Source organism: Littorina saxatilis, linkage group LG15 (assembly GCF_037325665.1).
Source record: "Littorina saxatilis isolate snail1 linkage group LG15, US_GU_Lsax_2.0, whole genome shotgun sequence".
In the NCBI taxonomy this organism is placed as follows: domain Eukaryota; kingdom Metazoa; phylum Mollusca; class Gastropoda; order Littorinimorpha; family Littorinidae; genus Littorina; species Littorina saxatilis.
The window spans coordinates 22,238,998-22,263,961 of record NC_090259.1 but is presented as its reverse complement, the minus strand read 5'-3'; the positions used below and the strand labels follow the sequence as shown (position 1 = coordinate 22,263,961).

The window sequence follows — 24,964 nt, the reverse complement described above, 5'->3', positions numbered from 1 at the left end:
CTCACCCGAGTCGTCCGTCCGTCCGTCCGTCCGTAAAACTTTAACGTTGGATATTTCTTGGACACTATTCAGTCTATCAGTACCAAATTTGGCAAGATGGTGTATGATGACAAGGCCCCAAAAAACATACATAGCATCTTGACCTTGCTTCAAGGTCAAGGTCGCAGGGGCCATAAATTTTGTCTAAAAAACAGCTATTTTTCACATGTTTCCCATTTTCTCTGAAGTTTTTGAGATTCAATACCTCATCTAAGGGCAAAGTAAGCCCCATCTTTTGATACCAGTTTGGTTTACCTTGCCTCAAGGTCAAGGTCACAGGAGCTCTTCAAAGTTGGATTGTATACATATTTTGAAGTGACCTTGACCCTGAACTATGGAAGATAACTGTTTCAAACTTAAACGCACATGTTATGCTTTCCTCATGAGACACATTTGGTCACATATGATCAAGGTCAAGGTCACTTTGACCCTTATGAAATGTGACCAAAATAAGGTAGTGAACCACTAAAAGTGACCATATCTCATGGTAGAAAGAGCCAATAAGCACCTTTGTACTTCCTATGTCTTGAATTAACAGCTTTGTGTTGCATGACCTTGGATGACCTTGACCTTGGGTCAAGGTCACATGTATTTTTGTAGGAAAAATGTGTAAAGCAGTTCTTAGTGTATGATGTCATTGCTAGGTTTAGTTATTTGACCTTGACCCTGAAGGTCAAGGTCATGTAAAGGTCAAGGTCAAGCATGTGAGTCGTATGGGCTTTGCCCTTCTTGTTACAATTTACTTTGAAGGATTGGTAATTTTCAGTTCTTTGAGTACTTGTTTGATCGTTGTTTTGTTTATTGGTGTTCATGTAACACACACACTTGCCTAGGGTACCTAGATATGCAGATTATTGCTGTCGGAATGTGTCAACAATAGTTTCAATAGTTGTGTAGCAACCATGGTGTCATTCCTATAATTAATTTCACAATTAACTGAATGCACTGAATATGAACAACGTTTTGTTCATGTTATGACAGTGTTTTGTAACACACTCATTGGCGAATAAACAGCATTTTTCTTGATAACTTCAAAATCCGCCTTCAACCTAAGATTTTTTTGTTGGGTTTATCAAGTTTTTTTGTACAGTGTATTGTTTTCATTACCAAGTGGATGGATATATGCTTTATACCTTACAAAATAATGTGAAGTAAGACTTTTTTGGTGAAATGTAACACACTCAGTGTCAAAAGTGAGAAAATCTTCTCTGTATTGTGAATTGGAGCATGGTAGAAGTCATAAGACATCATTGTTAGGTTGTTATGGTTTTGCTCTTTCATTTTTCATTCTTTTGCATGCATTTTTCATGTGAATATCTTGACAGTGTCTTAAAGTTTGATTTTTTTGGTGAAATGTAACACACTCATTGGAAACTTTTAGGAATGACTTGACAGATAACTGATAATGGGAATAACGGGTCCGGTATCATTGATGCATTTCAACTCTTTACTATTATGTACTTGTTTCTCTTCCCATTACATGTATTTCTAAGGTTGTGTGTGTAAAATAAATAGGAATTTAGCAGTTTTGAATGTCTGTGTTGTGAGACACAGAAAGTTGATTTTTGTTTGAATACATTTTCACATCTTGTTCTGATTTGATTTTTTTTGCAGACTGTCCGTATGAAGTGTGTGGAACTAAGAATTGATTGACTGCTGAAACAGTAATCTTTTCAGTTCTTTGAGTACTTGTTTGATCGTTGTTTTGTTTATTGGTGTTCATGTAACATACACACATTCCTAAGGTACCTAGATATGCAGATTATTGCTGTCGGGGAATGCCACTTTTCACAAATGAAGATCAAGGTAGATACTAACTAATGCAGTTAACTTTTATTGTGTAATAGGTTTACTGTTAACTGTATATTAGAAAACAATGTGTGACACGGTGTTATGTAACACACTCCAGTTAAAATTTAAAATGCAATTCATTCCGCAGTAATTGATGAAAATACATTGTTACTGCCCAGACACAACTTATATATCACATAAACAGTTTTGCTGGACCCCAAAATGGAAAGTAATCCAAGAGTTTGTATTTGTGACTCAAGTGTCCCACAAATTCGACACCTTTTCTGAGCCATGACCATATATAACAATGGTCAGGGTATTATTACTTTGAATACAATCATTAATAGGTGAAAGCTACAATGACCATTGTGGTAGTCATCATGATGTGGCCGCTGTGATTCATCAAGTCCATGGTGTCAGAGATGTTGACGTGATTAGTCTGCACAAACAATCGATCATATTCTTATATAAAGGTCAGGGCATTATCACCTTTAAATGTTTGTTTGTTTGTTTGCTTAACGCCCAGCCGACCACGAAGGGCCATATCTGGGTGGTGCTGCTTTGACATATAGCGTGCGCCACACACAAGATAGAAGTCGCAGCACAGGCTTCATGTCTCACCCAGTCACATTATTCTGACACCGGACCAACCAGTCCTAGTACTAACCCCATAATGCCAGACGCCAGGCGGAGCAGCCACTAGATTGCCAATTTTAAAGTCTTAGGTATGACCCGGCCGGGGTTCGAACCCACGACCTCCCAATCACGGGGCGGACGCCTTACCACTAGGCCAACCGTGCCGGTTATCACCTTTAAATACAATGATAGATAAATGAGAGCTATACAAGGAACCAGTTTCCTACTTTAGTCCATGATCACCGTCATTGTCAGGTTAAATCATAACATTGTAACCGCTGCAATTCATCAAGTTGTTTTTGTTCTTCTATTTAGCACTCAGGGGGATAATGTACCAGCAGGTCTGCACATAAGTTGACCTAGGAGATTGAAAAAATCTCCACCCTTAATGCACTAGGCGCGACCGGGATTTGAACACTCAACTTTCCACATTGGAGGCCAACGTCTAAGAATTATCCACTCGGCCATTGCGCCCGTTAGTACCAGCCCACGAAGGTTTAAAGTCCATGCAGCACAACAAAGTCACTTAACTGTCAGCACTATCACAGCACACTGTCTCTGGCTCTCTAGACTCTCTGCGAACAATACCATTGTGACTATAATTTTATTGTCAGAACAGCTTGACGCTATAACTTTGCCTTTGTCCTCCAGTTTTCCATGTGACATAAAATAAAAAACCCATGCCCTGAAAAGAAGCACAATCAGTTCTTTCTTTCTTTATTTGGTGTTTTACGTCGTTTTCAACCATGAAGGTTATATCGCGACGGAGCACAATCAGTGAATCACATTAAACCTGAATAACTTGTCTGCATTGTCTACCTGAATACCACCAGCTTTATACCTGTAACAGAACTCAGATTACTGGCTGCTGCTTGGATGTTTAAAACACATGTCCCCACATTATTATCGCCTCTTTGCAGAGTTTGGCTCAATGTAACATGACCCATGACACCCCCCCCCCCCCCCAATAGGAATTAATACCTTAAAAGTCCTTCTTAAATTCCCTATGGGTCATCCACAACCTGTCATTATTCGGACTGCATAGTTTAAATTACATCATTGCTTATCTGTTTATAAAAAATTAGCCCTGCAAAAAGTGGTCGTCAGGAATATCCTTTGTGGTTTTTGAGGATTACATGAAGTCAGACAATCAAAAACTCTGCATAGTTTGAGAGATATAGACACTTTTGTGAGGCTCGGCCGGGCCTGAGTGGTCCACGACTGAGGAAATAGCATTCAAGGTGAAGGTCACATCTTCAACTTCTTGCACTCACCTTCAAGCTTCACAGAAGACTCTTAAAGGTACTGAACTTGTCAAATCCAGGTGCACAGAGCCCCTGGGGCTTTTAGTCATACCTCAGGCAGCTATCCGTTAGAAGAACTACCAAGTTTCATTGACTTGCACCCAAAGAGTCAAGAACTGCGATTTTTTAACGAATTAATTTCGTACTCGGACCCGCTAGTCTTGGCCTATTTTTGGATCTAAATTTAGATCAGGTAGATCACCACATGCACATCATGCACAACTGAAAAGACACGTCACTAGCAAACTATGTCAGACGTCATCATGAGTTTGTGTAAAACAAAATGGAGGCCGGAATCACTCAGTTGAATCGAACTCCGACCAAACACCACGTAATAACTAGGTTAATTTATGCACTCGCGTGAACAAGAAACTGTCGAGCTTCACAGATGTGGTCGTTGGGTAGTTTTGGGTTTGTTTTACTACCATAGGAGAATTTTTGAACTGTAAATGCACTCAGCTGCAACAAAAACACAAAACGAAGGCTGTGAGCTGCACTGTGCCTTTAAAGCTAAAAACATTAAACACTGCAGACTGGTTTGTTTTTTTAATGAAAAACAATTAAGACTTCATTTGAAAAATATTTACACTTTATGACTGAACACTTCATGCAGAACAGAATCTCTTCAAGTTAACCTTCTCTGCACACATACTGTGCACTGTACATCTCACAAAAGGAAAATAACCACAGCTGCTGACACAGACAAAAGATATCTGAAGTAGTGAAAATACCCTAGCGCTCCCCTTCCTATTATATATAAGCCCCACACAAACTCTCCATTTACCTTTGTTCACTCAAGCATGCAACCAGACAGTTGTGTCACCAGGTAAACTGAGCTGAGACTGATTATGTTGTGTAACGCCTGAAATGTCTATGGGCATACCAGGACCCACCAAGCAGGCATACGTCTGCATGGGGTAAACAGTGCCCCCACTCTAAAGCAAGACACCCAACTTTTAAAATTACGACTATAATTCTGTGACAAAATACAGTTGAACCTGCCCTGGCAACCACCGCCTGATAACATAACCGACCTGCCTCTAACGGTCACCAATCAAGAAACCATTTCGAGGTTCTTTCCTATTTATAAATTCACCTTTTCATAACCACCACCTGTGTTTAAGGACCATGTATTTTGGTTGGTCCCTAATAAGTACTGTTCGTTATAGACTGAGGTTCAACTGTACCTGCATGGAAATACATCTTCCACTGCACGTTTCAAATTTCCAGGGACCATAATCTAGACCTAGCAGTCATAAAATTGAGTGTATAATAAATCTTATTACAAAGGCTTCTTAAAGTTCAAAAGTTTGTAAGTTACCAAAACAAATATTCGTACAGATAAAAACAGAGGATCTGCATGCAGGTCACCAATGAAAATAATTCTGAAGTTCTCTGCCCTATTTGGCCCCCCAGAGTTTCAACAATAACACACCCACAAAAAAGAAAAAAGAAGAAAGAGAGAGAGAGAGAGAGAGAGAGAGAGAGAGAGAGAGAGAGAGAGAGAGAGAGAGAGAGAGAGAGAGAGAGAGAGAAGGAGAGAGAGAGGAAAAATACTGATAGAAGAAACCACTTAAGTATATAATAAATTTACAAATTGTATCCGATAAGATGCTCAAAAGACATGTTTGACACATCTAGGTTGAACAAACACTTAATGTGTACTACCTGATTTATACTCATGAAAGTGTGGACGCGTCGCCGGTCTATTAAGTGTCTAATTCAGCTCATGGCAATAAAACTTAACTATAATTGTCACTTAATGTTGCAATACGCTATTTGATTGGACTAGTTCACAATAAACTTGGGATCTTTACTGTGTGCCTTTTAAAATCTTTTTGCATGCATTTGCACACATTAGGGCGGTATATATATATACTAGATGAATACCCGCTTTGCCGGGTACGGCTTTGCCGGGAAGAGCCGAATATCCGGCTTTGCCGGGGAAGCCGAGTGTACGACGGCTTTGCCGGCGCACCGTACGAAAGAAGGGAGATAAACTCGCAAAACACTGGAGAAGATAAGGAAGAGTTACTGGGAATGGATGTACAGAAAAACCAAAATCGGTTCAGCGCTGCGCGCTGAGAGCACGCACGTGTTCAAAATTTTCCACGATTGTGTCCGGGGTCTACCTGAATATGCCCACCAAATTTGAAGCAGATCCATCGAGAACTTTGGCCGTGAATCGTGAACACACAGACAGACACACACAAGCCGTATATAGATATAGATAGATAGATAGATACTAGATGAATACCCGCTTCGCCGGGAAGAAGTAGAGCCGAATACCCGGCTTTGCCGGGTACCCGGCTTTGCCAGGTGAGTGGCGCACCGTACGCCGGCTTTGCCGGGTGAGTGGCGCACCATACGCGATTGACGCCACACGAAGGAAGGGAGATAAACGCGCAAAACACTGGAGAAGATTATAAGGAAGAGTAATACCCGGCTTCGCCGGGATGAAAGCGTTGTGGACAGTGACCTACAAATAGTAACGGGAATATGGATTGAGCGTTGTGGACTGCAGTGACCTTCTAAAAATAGTAACGGGAATATGGATTGACGCCACACGAAGGAAGGGAGATAAACGCAAAACACTGGAGAAGATAAGGAAGAGTTACTGGGAATGGATCTGGGAAGATGAACAGAAAAACCAAAATCGGTCACGTGTTGAAAATTCCCATCGGCCAGGTTGTGTCCATATGGGGTCTACCTGAATATGCCCACCAAATTTGAAGCAGATCCATCGAGAACTTTGGCCGTGCATCATGAACACACACAGTGACACACACACACAAGTTGTATATATTATATATATATAGATATATTCTTTTTCTTTCTTTATTTGGTGTTTAACGTCGTTTTCAACCACGAAGGTAATGTATCGCGACGGGAAAAGGGGGGAGATGGGATAGAGCCACTTGTCAATTGTTTCTTGTTCACAAAAGCACTAATCAAAAATTTGCTCCAGGGGCTTGCAACGTAGTACAATGTATTACCTTACTGGGAGAATGCAAGTTTCCAGTACAAATTAAGGACTCAACATTTCTTACATACTGCTTGACTAAAATCTTTACAAAAATTGACTATATTCTATACTTTCTTTCTTTCTTTATTTGGTGTTTAACGTCGTTTTCAACCACGAAGGTTATATCGCGACGAGGGAAAGGGGGGAGATGGGATAGGGGAAAGGGGGGAGATGGGATAGAGCCACTTGTTAAGTGTTTCTTGTTCACAAAAGAACTAATCAAAAAATTGCTCCAGGGGCTTGCAACGTAGTACAATATATGACCTTACTGGGAGAATGCAAGTTTCCAGTACAAAGGACTAAACATTTCTTACATACTGCTTGACTAAAATCTTTACAAACATTAACTATATTCTATACAAGAACCACTTAACAAGGGTAAAAGGAGAAACAGAATCCGTTAGTCGCCTCTTACGACATGCGGGGTGCAGAGAAATAAGGATGTGGAAAAGAAGACTTTTGGTAAGTGAAATAAAGGTGATGGATCCAGTCAGGTAGAAATAAGACAACAAGAAAAGAATTGGAAAACTGCAGGGAATAGTAGGGAGAGTTTTCTTGGAAGGAAATATAGGTGAAAGGACTGGTAAGGCAGAAATAAGACAAAAGAAGAGAAGTAAAGGGGTGGGGTAACTCTGTTTAAACGCTCCCGCCGCGTGAAGGCGACCCCATGGGAGCATATTCTATACAAGAAACACTTAACAAGGGTAAAAAGAGAAACAGAATCCGTTAGTCGCCTAGCTCTTATGACATGCTGGGGAGCATCGGGTAAATTCTTCCCCCTAACCCGCGGGGGGTGTATATATATATATGACAATCCTTATAATTATAAAGATATCAATGCTGCACTCAATGTCAACCCTGGGACATACATAAAACTCACCCGCTGCACCCCAGAGCTTCGAACCCACACCGATCATCAGCCTAGGTAATCACAGTACAGTAGTTAAACAGTTAGCCAGATCAGCTACTGGCTGAGATAATATATTATGCACTGGCACCCTCATGATGTTCATGTATGAACTTCCTGATCTTTTAAACACATATAGCTGACTAACAATACACACACAGAGATCCTTTGATATTAAATACTACATGTAATAATATGATTCTCTACTGATCAGTTATCTTTTAGTAATGTGTTTAACATAATTATAAGCAAATGGGATCAACTCTAACAAGAAGGGCAAAGCCCATACGACTCACATGCTTGACCTTGACCTTTACATGACCTTGACCTTCAGGGTCAAGGTCAAATAACTAAACCTAGCAATGACATCATACACTAAGAACTGCTTTACACATTTTTCCTACCAAAATACATGTGACCTTGACCCAAGGTCAAGGTCATCCAAGGTCATCCAACACAAAGCTGTTAATTCAAGACATAGGAAGTACAATGGTGCTTATTGGCTCTTTCTACCATGAGATATGGTCACTTTTAGTGGTTCACTACCTTATTTTGGTCACATTTCATAAGGATCAAAGTGACCTTGACCTTGATCATATGTGACCAAATGTGTCTCATGATGAAAGCATAACATGTGCCCCACATAATTTTTAAGTTTGAAACAGTTATCTTCCATAGTTCAGGGTCAAGGTCACTTCAAAATATGTATACAATCCAACTTTAAAGGACCCTTGCGACCTTGACCTTGAAGCAAGGTCAACCAAACTGGTGTCCAAAGATAGGGCTTACATTGCCCTGTATAGCATACATAGCTAAGGTTGCCATTCTCGATAACTTCAGAAAAAAATGCGAAAATGTGAAAAATGGTCGTTTTTAAGACAACAATTACGGCCCCTGTGACCTTGAACTTGAAGTGAGGTCAAGTTGCCGCACATGTTTTTTGAGATCTTGTAACCATACACCATCAGGCCACATCAGGTGTTGATAGACTTAATAGTGTCCAAGAAATATCCAACGTTAAAGTTTTCTGGACGGACGGACGCCGGGACGGACGGACGACTCGGGTGAGTACATAGACTCACTTTTGCTTCGCATGTGAGTCAAAAATGATTGCAATGAGTCTCATATCAATGGATTCAATTAAACAGTAAAATAAGGAATGTATATATATATATGTGCATGAGGCCTATACATTTGGGTACAGCACAAAGATCTTTGTATGTAGTATTATCCTCCCTGAAAAGCAATTCAACGGTAAAAAAACAATGTCCAAATTTACATGTACATGACTCAGTTGTTCTTTGCTACTGGTCACAAATGGGGGTCAGCTCACACGGACGCATTTTTCAATACAGTCTAGGGAAGAAACTGGTCACATTAGCACCCAGTACATGCCAGAGAGATAGGAGAATCGGCACAATAAAAGAAAATACCAAAATCATTCAATAGATATGGAAATATTAAGATTTACTTCAGAAGCGATATTCTTTAGTTTAAGTCCTTCCGTTGCAAACACTGTACTGTAAAGCAGGACACCAGTGACACAAAAGAAAGTTTCAGCGTGAAAGCTGCACTGACTACTTCACATTAAGGCTGTGACAAACCTGTAGTATGCAGACTCATAAAAGAAACCACAGGATGTAACAGCACACCCATACAATTGTAATGTACGCCAATGTGTCTAAAGCGCACACAGGTTATATAAGTCTCTTTATTTAGGTAGCATTTTGCACCAACCCTGCATTTCAGATACATCAGGTTACTATTGTACAGTTGAACCTCCCTTGGCGAGCACTTAGTACTCATGCCACCTAACCCATTGTAACCACCCCATAAGACCCTACCGAGTATTTTGTTCGATATAATTCTGTGCTCGTTAACGACAGATTTGGCTGTATGCATGAAGCTCGAGCCTTCCTAATGATTGGCCACAAGTGCCTTTCATAAAAAGCAGCCGCTGCGGCTGCATCTGACGTGAGGTAAAGAAGAGAAGGGAACATGTACAAATTATGACATTGTAACTTGTTTTAAACTTCTTTGGGGGGAGGGGAGGGGGGTTGTCTAGTTTCCAAGTGCATAACTCAGTATACACATCAAAGGCTAATAATACCCTTTTTAGTATTTACACACACTGTGAGACACCAAAGAACCAACATACACGTGAAGAGACTTCAAACCGACCTTCACATCCTCCTTCAACCAACACTTTAGCAGGAAGGGAAGAGACAGAGAATAAATTGAGGGCCCCCAAATTCAGCACATGCACACAAACTACTGATCACCATCACCCTCATATGTTATGGTTTTTTTTTGGTGTTTTTTTTTACTGTTAAGGCAGTTGACCTGTACACACATGCGTCAATAGCTGACATTTTTTTTGTAGGCGTTCACTGAGCTTGTGGGTTAAGGAGGAGAACTTTCTTCCCACTATTAACTGCTGTTTTATGTCCCTAATTCCTCTGAGGGTACAGGTCAACTCCTTTGTAACTATAATAGCCTCCATCAGTAACCCTCAAACTGTGTGAACATCTACAATAAAATTTAAAAAAAAACAAAAAACAAAACAAACGGAAGGCAATATCGACTGTTCAATGTCAGACTCTTTCCTCTCAGCATCAGGCCAGATCGACTCCTTTAATTGAAGTAATAATCCACCATCAACAGCCAACAAACTGTGTGAAGAGTCCAACACCTACAAGAAGAAGTCCTGGTTATACAGGTACGTTCAGTTTCCCCACATAAGGTCGTCTGCACTGTTCTAACATTTTGAATGAATGGCACTTCAATGTTTCTTTTTTTGACTTGAAGCAAGAGACAAATGTTCACAAGAAACACCTTTAGATACCAAGCAAAGTCACTAAAAGATCCGGGCGGGGATATACTCAGTCGGTAGCGCGCTGAATTTGTATCCAGTTGGCCGCTGTCAGCGTGAGTTCGTCCCCACGTTCGGCGAGAGATTTATTTCTCAGAGTCAACTTTGTGTGCAGTCACTCTCCTCGGTGTCCGAACACCCCCGTGTGTACACGCAAGCACAAGACCAAGTGCGCACGAAAAAGATCCTGTAATCCATGTCAGAGTTCGGTGGGTTATAGAAACACGAAAATACCCAGCATGCTTCCTCCGAAAGCGGCGTATGGCTGCCTAAATGGCGAGGTAAAAACGGTCATACACGTAAAAGCCGTGGGAGTTTCCGCCCATGAACGAACAAACAAACAATCCCGTACGAAATGAACATATATGAACATATAAGAGACATATAAGAAACCTATAAGTTTCTTATAAGAAACATATAAGTTTCATATATGACAAGTAAAAAGCTATGTATGTCAGTTGTAGGAATAGGTTTCTTATAAGTCTCTTGTATGAAAAAGACCCCAATTCATATAAGAATCATATATGAATCATATATGAGAACCTGCACTTCCAGAAACCTATAGTTCTCTTATATGTTTCTTATATGAATCTTATATGACTCTTATATGAATCATCACTTAGTTTCTGCATAGGAGAATTCAGGACTTAGAAAAAATATTGGACAATGCTGAATTACTGGCAATACTGGCTTTCATATATGTTTCATATATGAACAGGAAGTGGATGGTTTGCCTTGAGCATTATCTCCCCCTGACTGAACGGCCATCTTTGTGACAGCAGCTCTGTGAGGATGTTTAGCAGAAAATCAGTGAAAGAGCAGGACTAAAATGCAAAGTTCTTACAGAAATAATTGGACTTGATGTATGAATATGTGAAGAGAATGTTTATGTCATGCTGATGTTTGTGGGTGGCTGGCAGCCCAACCAACCCAACAGCTTGACACTGACAGGTTTGTGTTTTTATTCAAAATCCAGAATTTCCCTCCATTATTTGTTTTACTTTACAGTTCTGGTTCTGCATCAGGTGATCAAATCATGTTTACCAGCACTACTTTGGTTCAAGCAACAAGAAACTGTGACAGCTGTGCATATTCAAGAAAATTATTTGTGGCTGTAACTTGTTTGTTGTTTCTTGTTCATAATTTCAAGTTTCAAAGTATTGGATTTGAAGAGGACAATGCATGTCTTACTCCTCTTCTTGTGACCAGTGATTTAGAGATCTGTTTGTTTTTGCCCTCAAAATAAACACAACTTCAGTAAAGATATGTATATATACTGAACCAAAAGGTATTTTGCAGTTGGATTCATTATAATTCAAAGTCAAGACAGTTAAATTGGGTTAAGCAGGTGTTATTTTCCTTGTAAACACAAATGTAGGTCAAGGTTGTGTGTCTAGTATGAGACATATAAATATCATATATGAGACATATAAGAATCCTATAAGGGAGATGTAGGTTTCATATAAGATTCTTATAAGTCTCATATATGAACATTTCATATAAGAGACCTATAGCTTTCTTATAAGAGAATATAAGATTCATATAAGAGACCTATATGAGCTCAGGTTATAGGTTCATATATGATTCATATAAGTTTCTTATAAGAATTTACCTCATTTGCATTTAAAATACCTATAAGCCACATATATGAAATTGTCATACAAGACTCTTATAAGAATCTTATATGAAATTGGGTCCAATTTCTTATAAGAACGTTTCGTACGGGCAGTCACTAAAAGACCAACCGTTTTCTAGCTACCAACAACCTACAATATTATTGACCAAAAAACACACACAAAAACATTAAATGTTACTGTTTACATGCACCACTTTTCAGCCCCTCTTGGAGTTCCTAATGTGTAGCGCTCCAATTGCAAAAGGTCTGCTCTGCACCCATGGACAAAATTAAAACCTACACAATGTCAAGCTCGCTCTTAACGCTAACACTGTAACAGCTTTACAGTGAAGTGCAACTCTACTGCAACAAATTGCTCCATTCATTTTCCCCTTTCAGTAGTTACTTTCAGAGAAAATTGCATGGGACATTTAATTGTCTCCTAGAGTCCTATTGATCTACACTGATGGCTTTGTCAATAATAACCCTCAGGACAAAACTGTAATCAGGGCCAAACTGCTGCCATCCCATCTGCAGTTACTTGAACATATTGCAGTGAATAAATCTCAGACTTAGAACCCACACCATATTTATAAACAAAATAAAGATGAAAATAAAGTAAGAGTAACAAACAAACCAAAGAGAATCCATAGAACCTCATTTTGTAATTATTTTTCTGTCTATATTTTGATAACTTAAATTAGTTTTGCAATAGAACACAAAATACAGCTCTTGATTTTTTATTTTTGCAACACACAGACAAATTGTGTGTTAACTGTTATGTCTTTGATTTTTTTTTTAAACATTACAACATTAATTACAACAAAATTCAAATAACAGGTCATCGTCAAAGGTCAGACAGCTAAAAATAATGGATACTGACACATCACAGAGGCAAATGTATGAAATCCTTAACCTAAGTACTGTGATGGTTTTTTTAGAACAGCAAAGTGTGTGGGCATGACTCTGCAGGTCATCTATATCAGCTCATTACTCTAGCCAGTGCATCGTTATACAAAGTGCACAGGATCTAGGAATCAGAATTCAGCACTGCATGCAGTAACCAAGCTAATCTTAGAATAGGGCCATAATATTGACCTTGCCCAAGGCATAATATCCCTGAGTCTAAAGACACTACGATCAAAGATCTGATTGCATGCGCCTACGTAGGAGAAAGCTCTTTGCTATCATTGTTTTGGGTAGTATTAGATGACCATATCATCATTACCTAGTCCTAGATCTTATGAACCACGACTAAAACATCATAATATTACACAGGCATGTGTATATGTGCATAACACATTCAGACAAAATTAGCGCATAGATACACAACCAACCACAAATCATATAATTATATAATTAAATAGATGTGCTGTACTGTCTGATGCTTCATAAAACTAAAATAAAAAGGCTCCAATACACTACACTAGTAAAATGTGCTTCACAGTACATAGTTTATCCATGAAAAAAACCCCGTTTTTGAAAAAAAAGAGGAACCACGGCCTTTCAAGAGTCCACCCAATTTAAGAGTCACTGAGTCTTCCTCCTAAATTTTATGAACGTGCTTTTTCAGATGTTCATAACCTCTGTAAATTTACCTCCAATTTAAGACTCCCTCCTTTTTCAGACCTGAACTTTCTCAGATTTGTTTAGGTGTTACATGAGGGGTTCCACTGTAAGTTTTTTTTCTTCTGGCTTCTGTGCATGTGAAAAACCAAAGCCACTACAAAAAATGTTGGACATTTTTTTTTTAAAGTATTACAAGCCTTCTGCGTGAACCTAACAGTCCTTGTCAGGGCTTTAACCCCTTCACTGCCACAGTATAACAGCATTTTGGTATTACTGTGTGCCAGGGCAAATTTTGCTTTCTTCGGTAGATTCACTAATCTGTTCACTGCTCAATCATTTATTGAGATATCTCTTAGATCTTTGGCATGTGGTTTGCTTACACCCTTGGCTATTATGTGATAACATGATCATTGGACTTTGTGATTGTTATAGTAAAAATCCATATAATGACCATTTTTGTCAAAAATTACAGTTTCCAAACTTTCACACACACACTGCAGCAAGTAAAACCGCAGAAAACACAGCTAAAACTGGTGTCAAACATCAGGTACTCACATTACAGCCCATAACAGTATTCTTCTGTGTGGTAATCCATAAATCACTTCTTGTGTTGAAGCTATCACTTGTTCGCCATGTTTTGCTATCAGAATGTGTATTGATTATCATTTCAAGAACGTGTCCATAAGCAATCTGCTTGTTAACGTTCTTAATGTTGTTATTGTTTGAAACGTGTGTATGAGAAATTGAATAAAACACGCTTAAACCAAATCACTTCTTGTAGAGCTTCCAAAACATTGTATCATTTGAAAACAGGTCTACGAGTTGATGTCCGACTTTCGACCGCCAATTTTGAATCTTATAGATAAAAAAAAACAACTTCTAAAATTGTAAAAAAGTTTTCACCACGTGGTACTAACTTATCTGAACGGTCAATCGGAAAGAACTGTGTTTAAACCCCTACAAGAAGTTGGACAGTGGTTACCTCCCATTTAGTTTTCACAAATGTCCTGAAAAGTACTGATGTAAATGCCAAGCCACGTACCTAGTACGTGTGGCGTATGACAAACCAAACATGACCACGTACCTAGTACGTGCTGGGCAGTGAAGGGGTTAATGCATCCCAGCTCACCACGTACTTACAGCACACACTGCTAAAAGTATGTCATATCAAGTTCCATTTGGCCAACCCAGAACACCATCACCCTTTTGATTAAAGCAGGAAAAATATACATGATTAGTTCGTCTGTAAATTCATGATGACTAATGATTTCTAAATGCAATACAATTACAACTGAGGTAACGACTACTCTGCTGACTTGATTTATGTAATCTGTAACTCGATGACTATATGACACTGAGTTCATACAGGCAAGAAATGTTCAAAAGCTATCTCAGTATCAGTGTTTGCTTGGCAAGTACTGTAAAGTGGGCAATTTAGAGACTGTTTGTGTGAAACAATTCTGTGCTAAGTATTGCTAGCCACTGGCAAGCATTATAAGTATGCATGGTTGGTTGACAATAAAGAGTCATCGCTGCATGAACGGCAAATGGGATTGAAAGCTGTACATGCAGCTGCTTCAACATATATATTCACACACAAGAACACCTCCACAGAGATGCAGACATTTTTCTCACAAAATCCTAGCTTTCCTAAGGCTGCAAGCAGTCTAAAAAAAATGCGAAGTTTACCTAAATTTACTTGCCCATACCCATGCAGTCACAAATATTTATTTTGCCACTAACAAGACTACTAGAAACGGGGGACTATGGTAAATCAAAACGGTATGCATTTTGAATCATTCAAAGAATCAAACAGTAGAAGACTAGCATACAGTCTTCACTCTTCTGTTGGTCTAAAAAATTCAAAAGGACATTATATACCCTATTACTTAAATAAGAAGCACCACTTTAAAATTAACATGTAATCTAGCAATATTTGTAACAAATACTAACAGTAACATTCTTACAATTTGTAACAAAAACTAACATTGTGACAATGATTCTTCTGAAACAAAATATATGACTGTAACTTAGTTAAAGTGTAACAATGATTCTTCTGAAACAAAATATATTATATAAGACTGTAAGTGTAAGGGGGCTGCAATTTTTTTTGAGAGGAAGCCTTAGCTTTTGCCTTCGGTGGGGGGAGATGAAGAAAAAGGAATGGTAAAGTGCGCACAGTCAGAGACAACCAAGGGAGTAGGATCAGGACAGAACAAAGTGACACTGACACTGACATGAATAACCTGAGGCATGATGATCAATCAACTTTGACAGATAATGGGCTAAATGACCTGACAGAAGGAAAATCCAGGCGATCGCTGGGTCGATCAGAGACAATGATGTAAAATGTATGCACTGGCTGGCTATACGCACTCGGAGTGTATATAACTACAAGATTCTGACCCCTGCAATATACACTATTCAACACCACTTTGCGATAGGAATGCAGAGCAGTTGATTATAATAATATATATATGCCAAGAATCTGTCAAGGAGTCTAAAAAGTGTTAAAATTTTTAGACTTTTTTAAACCTCCTTAAATTTACATGAATAAACATCTCGGTATTCCTGTCCTTCAATTGCAGCATTTTATTTTCCAGTCAAGTGTTCGGTTTATCAAATATTTGCAGATAAAGCACAAATGACAGTATGTTACATTTACACCGGTACATAATTTTAAGGTGCTGTCATTTTCTTAGGTTCAGCTTCAGGCAACTAGCTGTTTCACTATCCAATGGCTTGATGGCTGAATGTAGAGATGATCTGTACTAAAGCAACACTTGAAAAAAGTTTCTCCTGTCTCAATATAAGCAAAATCATTTATCCGTTAGTTACTTTACACCAAAGCCCCGAATCAAAGATAAAATTCAACATTTACCTTAGTTACACTGTTTTTAAAACAATGAAATTCTCTATGGAAGTGCAGTAAAGGTTTCAGTAAATGTTCATGTCATTTGTTTTGCAAACCTTAACCTCAATCATCAGGTTATTATTACTTAATTTGAAAAAAGCACGGTCAGCGGTGTAGAAATTATTATCAAATCACCCTCTTTAAATATTTTTACACTATTTTGGTCTGCAGTTTTTTGAGTTACAAACAAGAAATCATAACAAATCTTTTTCACGATAGAATAGTCAGGTTGGTACTCCACTACGGTACCAAATGATAATTTTACCCATGATCTGTACGTTACTTTACACCAAACAGCAAGTACATTAAGGTACTGAATTTACATGTAATGGGCTATGCTCACATCAGTTAAACAGTATTTCTAACTTGTTTGTTCTAAGCTACCTGTCTCAAGTCAAAATAAAGGGTTAAATTAATGGTTGTGCCTTTTTGGTTGTGTGTACATCTTTGCACAAAAGGATGGTGTAAAGCGATAAGACATCTGACCGCTATGCGGCTAAGTGAATCGGACATTTGAGCCTTTTAATCGGTCTATAAGTGAATCGGACATTTGAGCCTTTTAATCGGTCTATGTCCGATGCCTAACGACATCCCTGTTAACTTACAAGTCAAGTGCAGGTACTGCAAATTTGTAAATGCCTCTGATTCTGAATTCTGAGGTATGAATTTAACACACTAAAGTTCAAGATTACCTGGGTTTTTTTTAGTTCTGCCTGTACTATGTTATTACGTAATCGATAGGATCTCAACTCAACCTGACAATGACAAACCATGCATGCACTGATGCAGAGTGTGACTGATTAAATCCGTACACAATTGTCACTGTGGCAATCGTTGGGAATAACTTGCAACTACCAGTGCTGGAACGAGCAAGGAAGAGCCCCCCCCACACACACACACACTATCCTTCCCCCTTCTTCCCGACCTACACATGTCATCAACATGATCAAACTCTGTATGATCATCCACTGACCACCCGGACACAAACCAAAACACAACTGCTGTCACAAGATTATCTTTTCAGGCCGGATTCACATGGAATATCGAAAATAACTTCAAACCAGCAATACAAAAATACTCACGATCTTACAGCTAACAGCTGATCTGATAAACGTGGCACACTCCCCCAAAGAGCCACAACAGCAGGATTCTGTAACAGTGCTAGCAGTAAAACGGAACCCCAAGCAATCTGCCTTTCCTTTGGTTTTCTTGTGATGTTGACGTCACATCGGGATGTTGAGCTAGCCACGGGTTTACGGTGGCATATTCGCATTTCACTTTTAGTCTCTGAACACAGTGACGAAACCTATTTGTACTGATAATTATACTGTTTTAGTGCATTGCAGTAGTTGTCTGTAGATGAAAGCAGTAAAAAGGTTTTATTAGAAGCGTGCATTTCTCTTTCGTTCTGAGTAAGTCTTTCCGGCATCAAGTCTTTCTCCACGGTTTCAGTTTCAGGGGGCCGTTCCGATCAGTCAGTCACGGTGCTGCCGGTGTAACACGAGAAAATTACTCCCACGAGATTTTTACTCCGGAGTAAAAATTTCGTACGAAAATGTTACTCCCTTTACGAAAAAAGCACTCCCCCATTACACGAGAAAATTACTCCCCACGACAGGCGAGTTCCGAGTAAACATTTCGTACACAAATGTTACTCCCCAGACGAATAAAAAACGAATAAATTACTTCACCCTAACCGAGCAATTTAACGACTTCCCATGTCAGGTGTACGAAATTTATACTCCCTTGTCCCCTGTTAGTCTTGGTGGTGGAAGGGGTGGAGGGAGGGTAGCGCGACATTCGTTTGCGCGAGATCATTGGCATTATCCCTTCGCCCGCATCCCATTTTCGCGTACGAGATTTTTACTGGAAGTAAAAAAAATGACGAGTAAAAAATTCGTGGAGGGAGTAATTTTTTCGTGCCTTGGGGAGTTCTTTTCTAGTACGAAAAATTTACTCGGAGTAAGAATTTCGTGCGAAATGTTTACTCCGGAGTAAATGTTTCGCCAGTGGAGTAAAAATTTCGTGTTACACCGGCAGTACATCGCTTTCCTCCCTCTGAGTGCGTGTGTATGCAGGGGCGGATTAGGGGGGGGGGGGGGGGGGGGGGGGGTTACAGGGGATCCAGACCCCCCCCCCCCCCCCGGCTGTAAAAAAAAGAAGATTTAATACTAACTTTAAAAGAAATAATGAGTGGCTGCTGACACCAGTTGATCATGTTTAAAATCAGTCAAGGATAAGCCATAAATTGTTAATAAAATAGCTAAATCTCTTCAGCTTCTGGGGGGCAAAGCCACCCAGACCCGGCCCAAACGGGGCCTTCCCCATGTACCCCACAAGGAGTCTACCCGGCCCTGGACCCCAGATTGTCCCACCCCCCCTCTGGCATAACGGCTCCGCCCCTGGTATGTGACATGTGGGTGTTCGCGCAGTGTGTGTGTATGTGTGTGTGTGTGTGTGTGTGAGTGTGTCTGCGCAGTGGCATACGTCGGTCACAGTGTGGCAATGAGTTGTCTCTCACAGTTTGTGGCTGTGTGTGTGTGGCAGTGTGTGTGTGCGTGCGTGCGTGCGTGCGTGTCACGGTTTGTGTGTGTCCGAGAAATGGTGTCCAGAAAAATAGACCGCCAAGGTTTGATCCGAAGCCTTTCCCACGCCGGGAGAACAGGGGTGGCTTGAACAAGTGTATGCATGAGAGGGAGCTAGGCGGCCCTAAAATGCAGGGGTAAAGGGGGTTGGAAGGGGGGGGGGGGGGGTGAAGGCGGTAGGGGGAGGGGGGCGTCGCCCGCCAGATACTGTTGAGAGTTAGGTTAGCTTTTGAAAGGAATTTTGCATCGAATGTAAGCGGTACTGCTTTGGGTCACTCCTGGAGAAATAATGAAGGTACACTAAGTTTGCCGGGTAATGGGGGAGGGGGTTTATGGAACCCCGCATGCCCTAGCACGGTAAAATGAGACAGAAAATTCTTAAACTCGGCCGGAACTAAGATCCTAGCAGTCACTGACTCAGTCGAAGATTTCATACACGGATTAAAGAGACAGGAAACTAATCGCGTTTGGCAAAATTACTACATTTAGTGAAGCTGTCGAACTCACAGAATGAAGGTGAACACACTGCATTTTTTCACCGAGACCAGGGGCGGACGAGGGGGGGTTCTGGGGTTTCCGGACCCCCCCCCCAGCCAAAATATAAAAATATTTTTATTGTGCATTTCTTTATTTTACATTGAGTTTCAATTTTTGGGGTATTAATCAGTGACAAAATCTGCTGCCTGAAACTGGTAATGATCATCCTCAGAATGCAGCAGATTGCACCATTTTGCATCCTTTTTTACATTAAGTCAAGTTTTGACTAAATGTTTTAACGTAGAGGGGGGAATCGAGACGAGGGTCGTGGTGTATGTGCGTGTGTGTGTGTGTGTGTGTGTGTGTGTGTGTGTGTGTGTGTGTGTGTGTCTGTCTGTGTGTGTGTGTAGAGCGATTCAGACTAAACTACTGGACCGATCTTTGTGAAATTTGACATGAGAGTTCCTGGGTATGATATCCCCATACATTTTTTTCATTTTTTTGATAAATGTCTTTGATGACGTCATATCCGGCTTTTCGTGAAAGTTGAGGCGGCACTGTCACGCCCTCATTTTTCAACCAAATTGGTTGAAATTTTGGTCAAGTAATGTTCGACGAAGCCCGGACTTCGGTATTGCATTTCAGCTTGGTGGCTTAAAAATTAATTAATGACTTTGGTCATTAAAAATCTGAAAAATGTAAAAAAATTATTTTTTTTATAAAACGATCCAAATTTACGTTCATCTTATTTTCCATCATTTTCTGATTCCAAAAACATATAAATATGTTATATTTGGATTAAAAACAAGCTCTGAAAATTAAAAATATAAAAATTATTATCAAAATTAAATTGTCCAAATCAATTTAAAAACACCTTCATCTTATTCCTTGTCGGTTCCTGATTCCAAAAACATATAGATATGATATGTTTGGATTAAAAACACGCTCAGAAAGTTAAAACGAAGAGAGGTACAGAAAAGCGTGCTATCCTTCTCAGCGCAAGTACTACCCCGCTCTTCTTGTCAATTTCACTGCCTTTGCCGTGCGCGGTGGACTGACGATGCTACGAGTATTACGGTCTTGCTGCGTTGCGTTGCGTTCAGTTTCATTCTGTGAGTTCGACAGCTACTTGACTAAATGTTGTATTTTCGCCTTACGCGACTTGTTTCTAAATTTCCGGGGGGGGGGGGGGGGGGGGGCATGCCCCCGCCCGGACCCCCCTAGCAAGCTAGGCGCTTCGCGCCTTAACATTTTAATCGTAGTACCTAATCAACTTATGTTCGTTAATTGTGATCACATTTTTAGAGTAAACATAACATATCTATATATTTTTAGATTCAGAATTTTGATGAAAAATACGATGCAGTCATTTTTGAATGCAAACTCATCAATTAATGTTTAAGCCTCCAAGCTTAAATGCAATACTAAAGTCCGGGCTTCGTCGAAGATTACTTAACCAACATTTCAACAAATGTGGATGAAGAATGAGGGCGTGACAGTGCCGCCTCAAGTTTCACTAAATGCCGGATATGACGTCATCAAAGACATTTATCGGAAAAAAGAAAAAACATTGTCAGGGGATATCATACCCGCAGAAATTCTCATGTGAAGTTTCCAGTAGTTTTCTCGGAACAGATCTACACACATACACCACGACCCTCGTCTCGATTCCCCGTCAATGTTAAAAGATTTAGTCAAAACTTAAAGGCACAGTAAGCCTCCCGTAAACCATCACAGATACGGTCAGGCTTTTACACACAGTACAAACACCCTTTCATTTAAACACTCACCGATTGAGAACATCCTAGGTGCCCTCCGTAAAGAGCGAACAATTTTCAAAGAATTTATTTTTGCGTGGTTTATCTTACCCCTGAGCCATCGTGAACCCGTGTGATCCAGTTTCCCTTTTTCACAATGTAGTCGTCAGTTAGTCATTTGAATGCGACTCGATGTCAGCTTATCTACAATAGCACGTTTTTATGCACGAAACAAACGGCTGTGGTTCACAAGAACTCTAGCGATGGCTTTTGACTGTTGAGAGGAACGGCGATATGCCGCATAAACCGTCGTCTGCTTCGACCCTTGCGTGACCCTGCTTCCGGGCTTTTCTTTTTTCAAACTTTCACAACTTCGAATTGCACTGGGATCTTGTCTTGATGAAAACACGCTGTCAATTTATTATTTAGATTTTAAAAGTTAGGTCAAAAACGCACCATGGTCCAAAAACTTTCTGATTATCATCGATCCACGGCTATCGCCAGTTTAAGGGAAGTAACTCATTTTTGACCTGAGTTCAGAATGGGTCCAAAAAGTGTTCGAGAAAATCTGCAAAATTAATTCTTTAAAAATTGCTCGCTCTTTACGTAGGGCACCTAGGATGTTCCCGTTTGGTGAGCGTTCAAATGGAAGGGTGTTTGTACAGTATCTGTGATGGTTTACGGGAGGCTTACTGTCCGGGCGTGATTTCCGGGATATTCATAACAGCCGTCCAGCACCAAAACGAGGCGCCATTGTTGTAAAGGGCCAAGTCCACGAAAATAAATTCTTTGAAAATTTCTCACGCTCGACAGAAAGCAGCCAGGATGTTCCCGTTCGGTGAGCGTTTAAATGGAAGTATGCTTGTACTGTATGTAGACGCTCGGGGAGCTCTGTGATGGTTTACGGGAGGCTTACTGTGCCTTTAAGTAAATGTAAACATTGACAAAAAACTTGACACACACTCACACACGCATAAACAAACACACTAGCGTGCAAGCATAAAGTATTGAGAGAATAACTACTGGGAGTGCATATGCAGCTGTGCATGTCAAAGTCACCTGCATGCTTACTTTTGAGAGTACAAAACACAGACCCAGCCGATCCCTTCTTCAAAGGTTACATTTGGTTGTTTTCATTTACCGTTAGAGTATGCCAGGGCAAAAAATTTATTCCCATGGGGTTTCTTGAATAAATTCTTTGCCTTGCCATAATCTAACGGCTTCTGGCAACATACTTGACACAAAAAAGTCATGTAAGCGCAGGAAAGAAACTCAGTTCATTAGTGGTCAAAAAGAAGATTCATGCAGAATAGTCAAATGTTGATTCAGTTCAGTATGGCTAGGACTGATCTTTTGCAGATCCGATTTATAGCACACATCGTACAAGAAAAGCAAGACACGGTTGATGATTGTTATGTGTTTTTTATAATTGAATCAGTCAGATTCGCGACCAAATCATATCTTTTCTCATAGGCCTGACGATCTTCTCGGTGGCCATAACGTCATTGTCCGTCTGGAGGTCTGACATGTGACATCCGAACTGACCCGAGTTCACTTTCCGACCGGCGGTTGTTGGAAGGATGGATGTGACTTTTCCGTGAAAAGCTGAAATTATAGACAGAAAATGATGAAGTACCGTGAATTGCAACCATGGAAGTTACTCTCATTTATAGCCTCTGCAATATTTGTTTGTGGCGATTCACTCTTTACCCCCCCTCCCCCACCCCCCTCCCCCCACATCCCACCCCCACCCCCCCTCACACCCCTTTCTCTCTCTCTATTCATCGTCTCTTCCTCTCCCTCTCACACCCAGTTCACACACACACACACACACACACACACACACACACACACACACACACTCACAAGGCAAATTCATTCGCACTTGATTTCACATTGTAAAGCGTAATTTACCTTTGTACCGTAAGCGATGAATTCAGCTTCAGTGATTTCCTTATTTTCTGTAAGAAAGAGAAGAACACACTATGCAAACACAGACAGACAGACAGATAGACAGACGAACACACACACACACACACACACACAAACACACACACACACACACATACACACACACACACACACACACACACACACACACACACACACACTAATGCACGCACGCGGCACCCATCCACCCCGGCCCACCCCACCCCCACCCCTACACAAACACCGGCACGCACGCACCCCACCCCACCCACCCCCAACCCAACAGCCTACGAAACGTCATGTAATTACGCTATTTCCAGCCATATCGGAAAGACACGTTACAGTAATTCATATAGAAACACATCATTACAACAATCGTAAAGCGGGGATTTACAGCACTTCCAAAATAGGTCTTGTGATTGTAATTGATTGGTCAGATACCCTACATTCAACTACCGAACCCTCCTTTGTATGATGATTCTTGGCATGTCATCATATTCAAAATTCTGTATCATAAAGTCAGTACCAGTCCTGTAGATTTAAAAAAAAATTCACATTTGTTTCAACACATTCTGAAAATATCACAGACAAAGTATTCGCTAAATATTGACGAAGTCGAAATTTAGGGTCAACCGCTGTCGTAAGTTTTCAACACCATACCGTCTGTATCGATGTTGCTGAACTGGCTTTGCATTTCCGGCACGGAAATGACGTCATCGTGGTTTTGGTCATGGAAGCGGAAGTCTGACGTCAGAATTTCCTGGTTCTCCTCTGCCGGTGCCTGCTGCAGAAACTCTGCCAGGGTCACAGCCATGTTGTCTGTCACAAACAAATATTCTATAGACGATGTTCGGAAATAACTCTGTCCGATTTGTATTGGTTGTGAAAGAGTGAATGTTTGTTTGTTTGCTTAACGCCCAGCCGACCACGAAGGGCCATATCAGGGCGGTGCTGCTTTGACATATAACGTGCGCCACACACAAGACAGAAGTCGCAGCACAGGCTTCATGTCTCACCCAGTCACATTATTCTGACACCGGACCAACCAGTCCTAGCACTAACCCCATAATGCCAGACGCCAGGCGGAGCAGCCACTAGATTGCCAATTTTAAAGTCTTAGGTATGACCCGGCCGAGGGTTCGAATCCACGACCTCCCGATCACGGGGCGGACGCCTTACCACTAGGCCAACCGTGCCGGTCTTGTTTTTATTGAGGCAAACTGTTTCCCAAATGACATATAGCGAGGGGTTACTAGCTGGGGGGCAAGGCTGGAGCACGTGGGGAGACACCCCCTTCGATAGTGACTGGCCTATAATGCCACGTGGGGAGACACCCCCCTCGATAGTGACTGGCCTATAATGCCACGTGGGGAGACACCCCCCTCGATAGTGACTGGCCTATAATGCCACGTGGGAAAGTTTGCCGGGATCTTCTTCTTTCTTCTTCTTGGCGTTCGCAGAGGTTACACAATCAGTCCAGCACTGGTGATAAATGTTGTCGTTTTCTCCAACTCCTGTCGACTGCCGTATAGTTTGGTCTGCAA

At 40.6% G+C, this 24,964-nt stretch overlaps 3 protein-coding genes across 3 annotated transcripts in view; 1 reads left to right on the top strand and 2 right to left on the bottom strand.

The window, feature by feature from the left end:
- The window catches only part of LOC138948820 (high affinity copper uptake protein 1-like), a 29,995-nt gene extending 12,118 nt beyond the window's left edge, over positions 1 to 17,877 (bottom strand). Inside the window, exon 1 of the mRNA XM_070320449.1 lies at positions 17,755 to 17,877. The gene's annotated coding sequence lies outside the window, so the exon portion shown is untranslated. The remainder of the gene's footprint in view (positions 1 to 17,754) is intronic.
- The window catches only part of LOC138948830 (uncharacterized), a 97,967-nt gene that overhangs the window by 27,101 nt on the left and 45,902 nt on the right, over positions 1 to 24,964 (top strand). The window lies entirely within an intron of this gene.
- LOC138948831 (uncharacterized) overlaps positions 22,894 to 24,964 on the bottom strand; it is a 32,026-nt gene continuing 29,955 nt past the window's right edge. The window contains exons 4-6 of the mRNA XM_070320463.1: positions 24,081 to 24,239; positions 23,406 to 23,452; positions 22,894 to 23,096 (exon numbers count right to left, since the gene is read on the bottom strand). Coding sequence (XP_070176564.1) covers positions 23,043 to 23,096; positions 23,406 to 23,452; positions 24,081 to 24,239 — 260 coding nt within the window. The 3' untranslated portion in view covers positions 22,894 to 23,042. The remainder of the gene's footprint in view (positions 23,097 to 23,405; positions 23,453 to 24,080; positions 24,240 to 24,964) is intronic.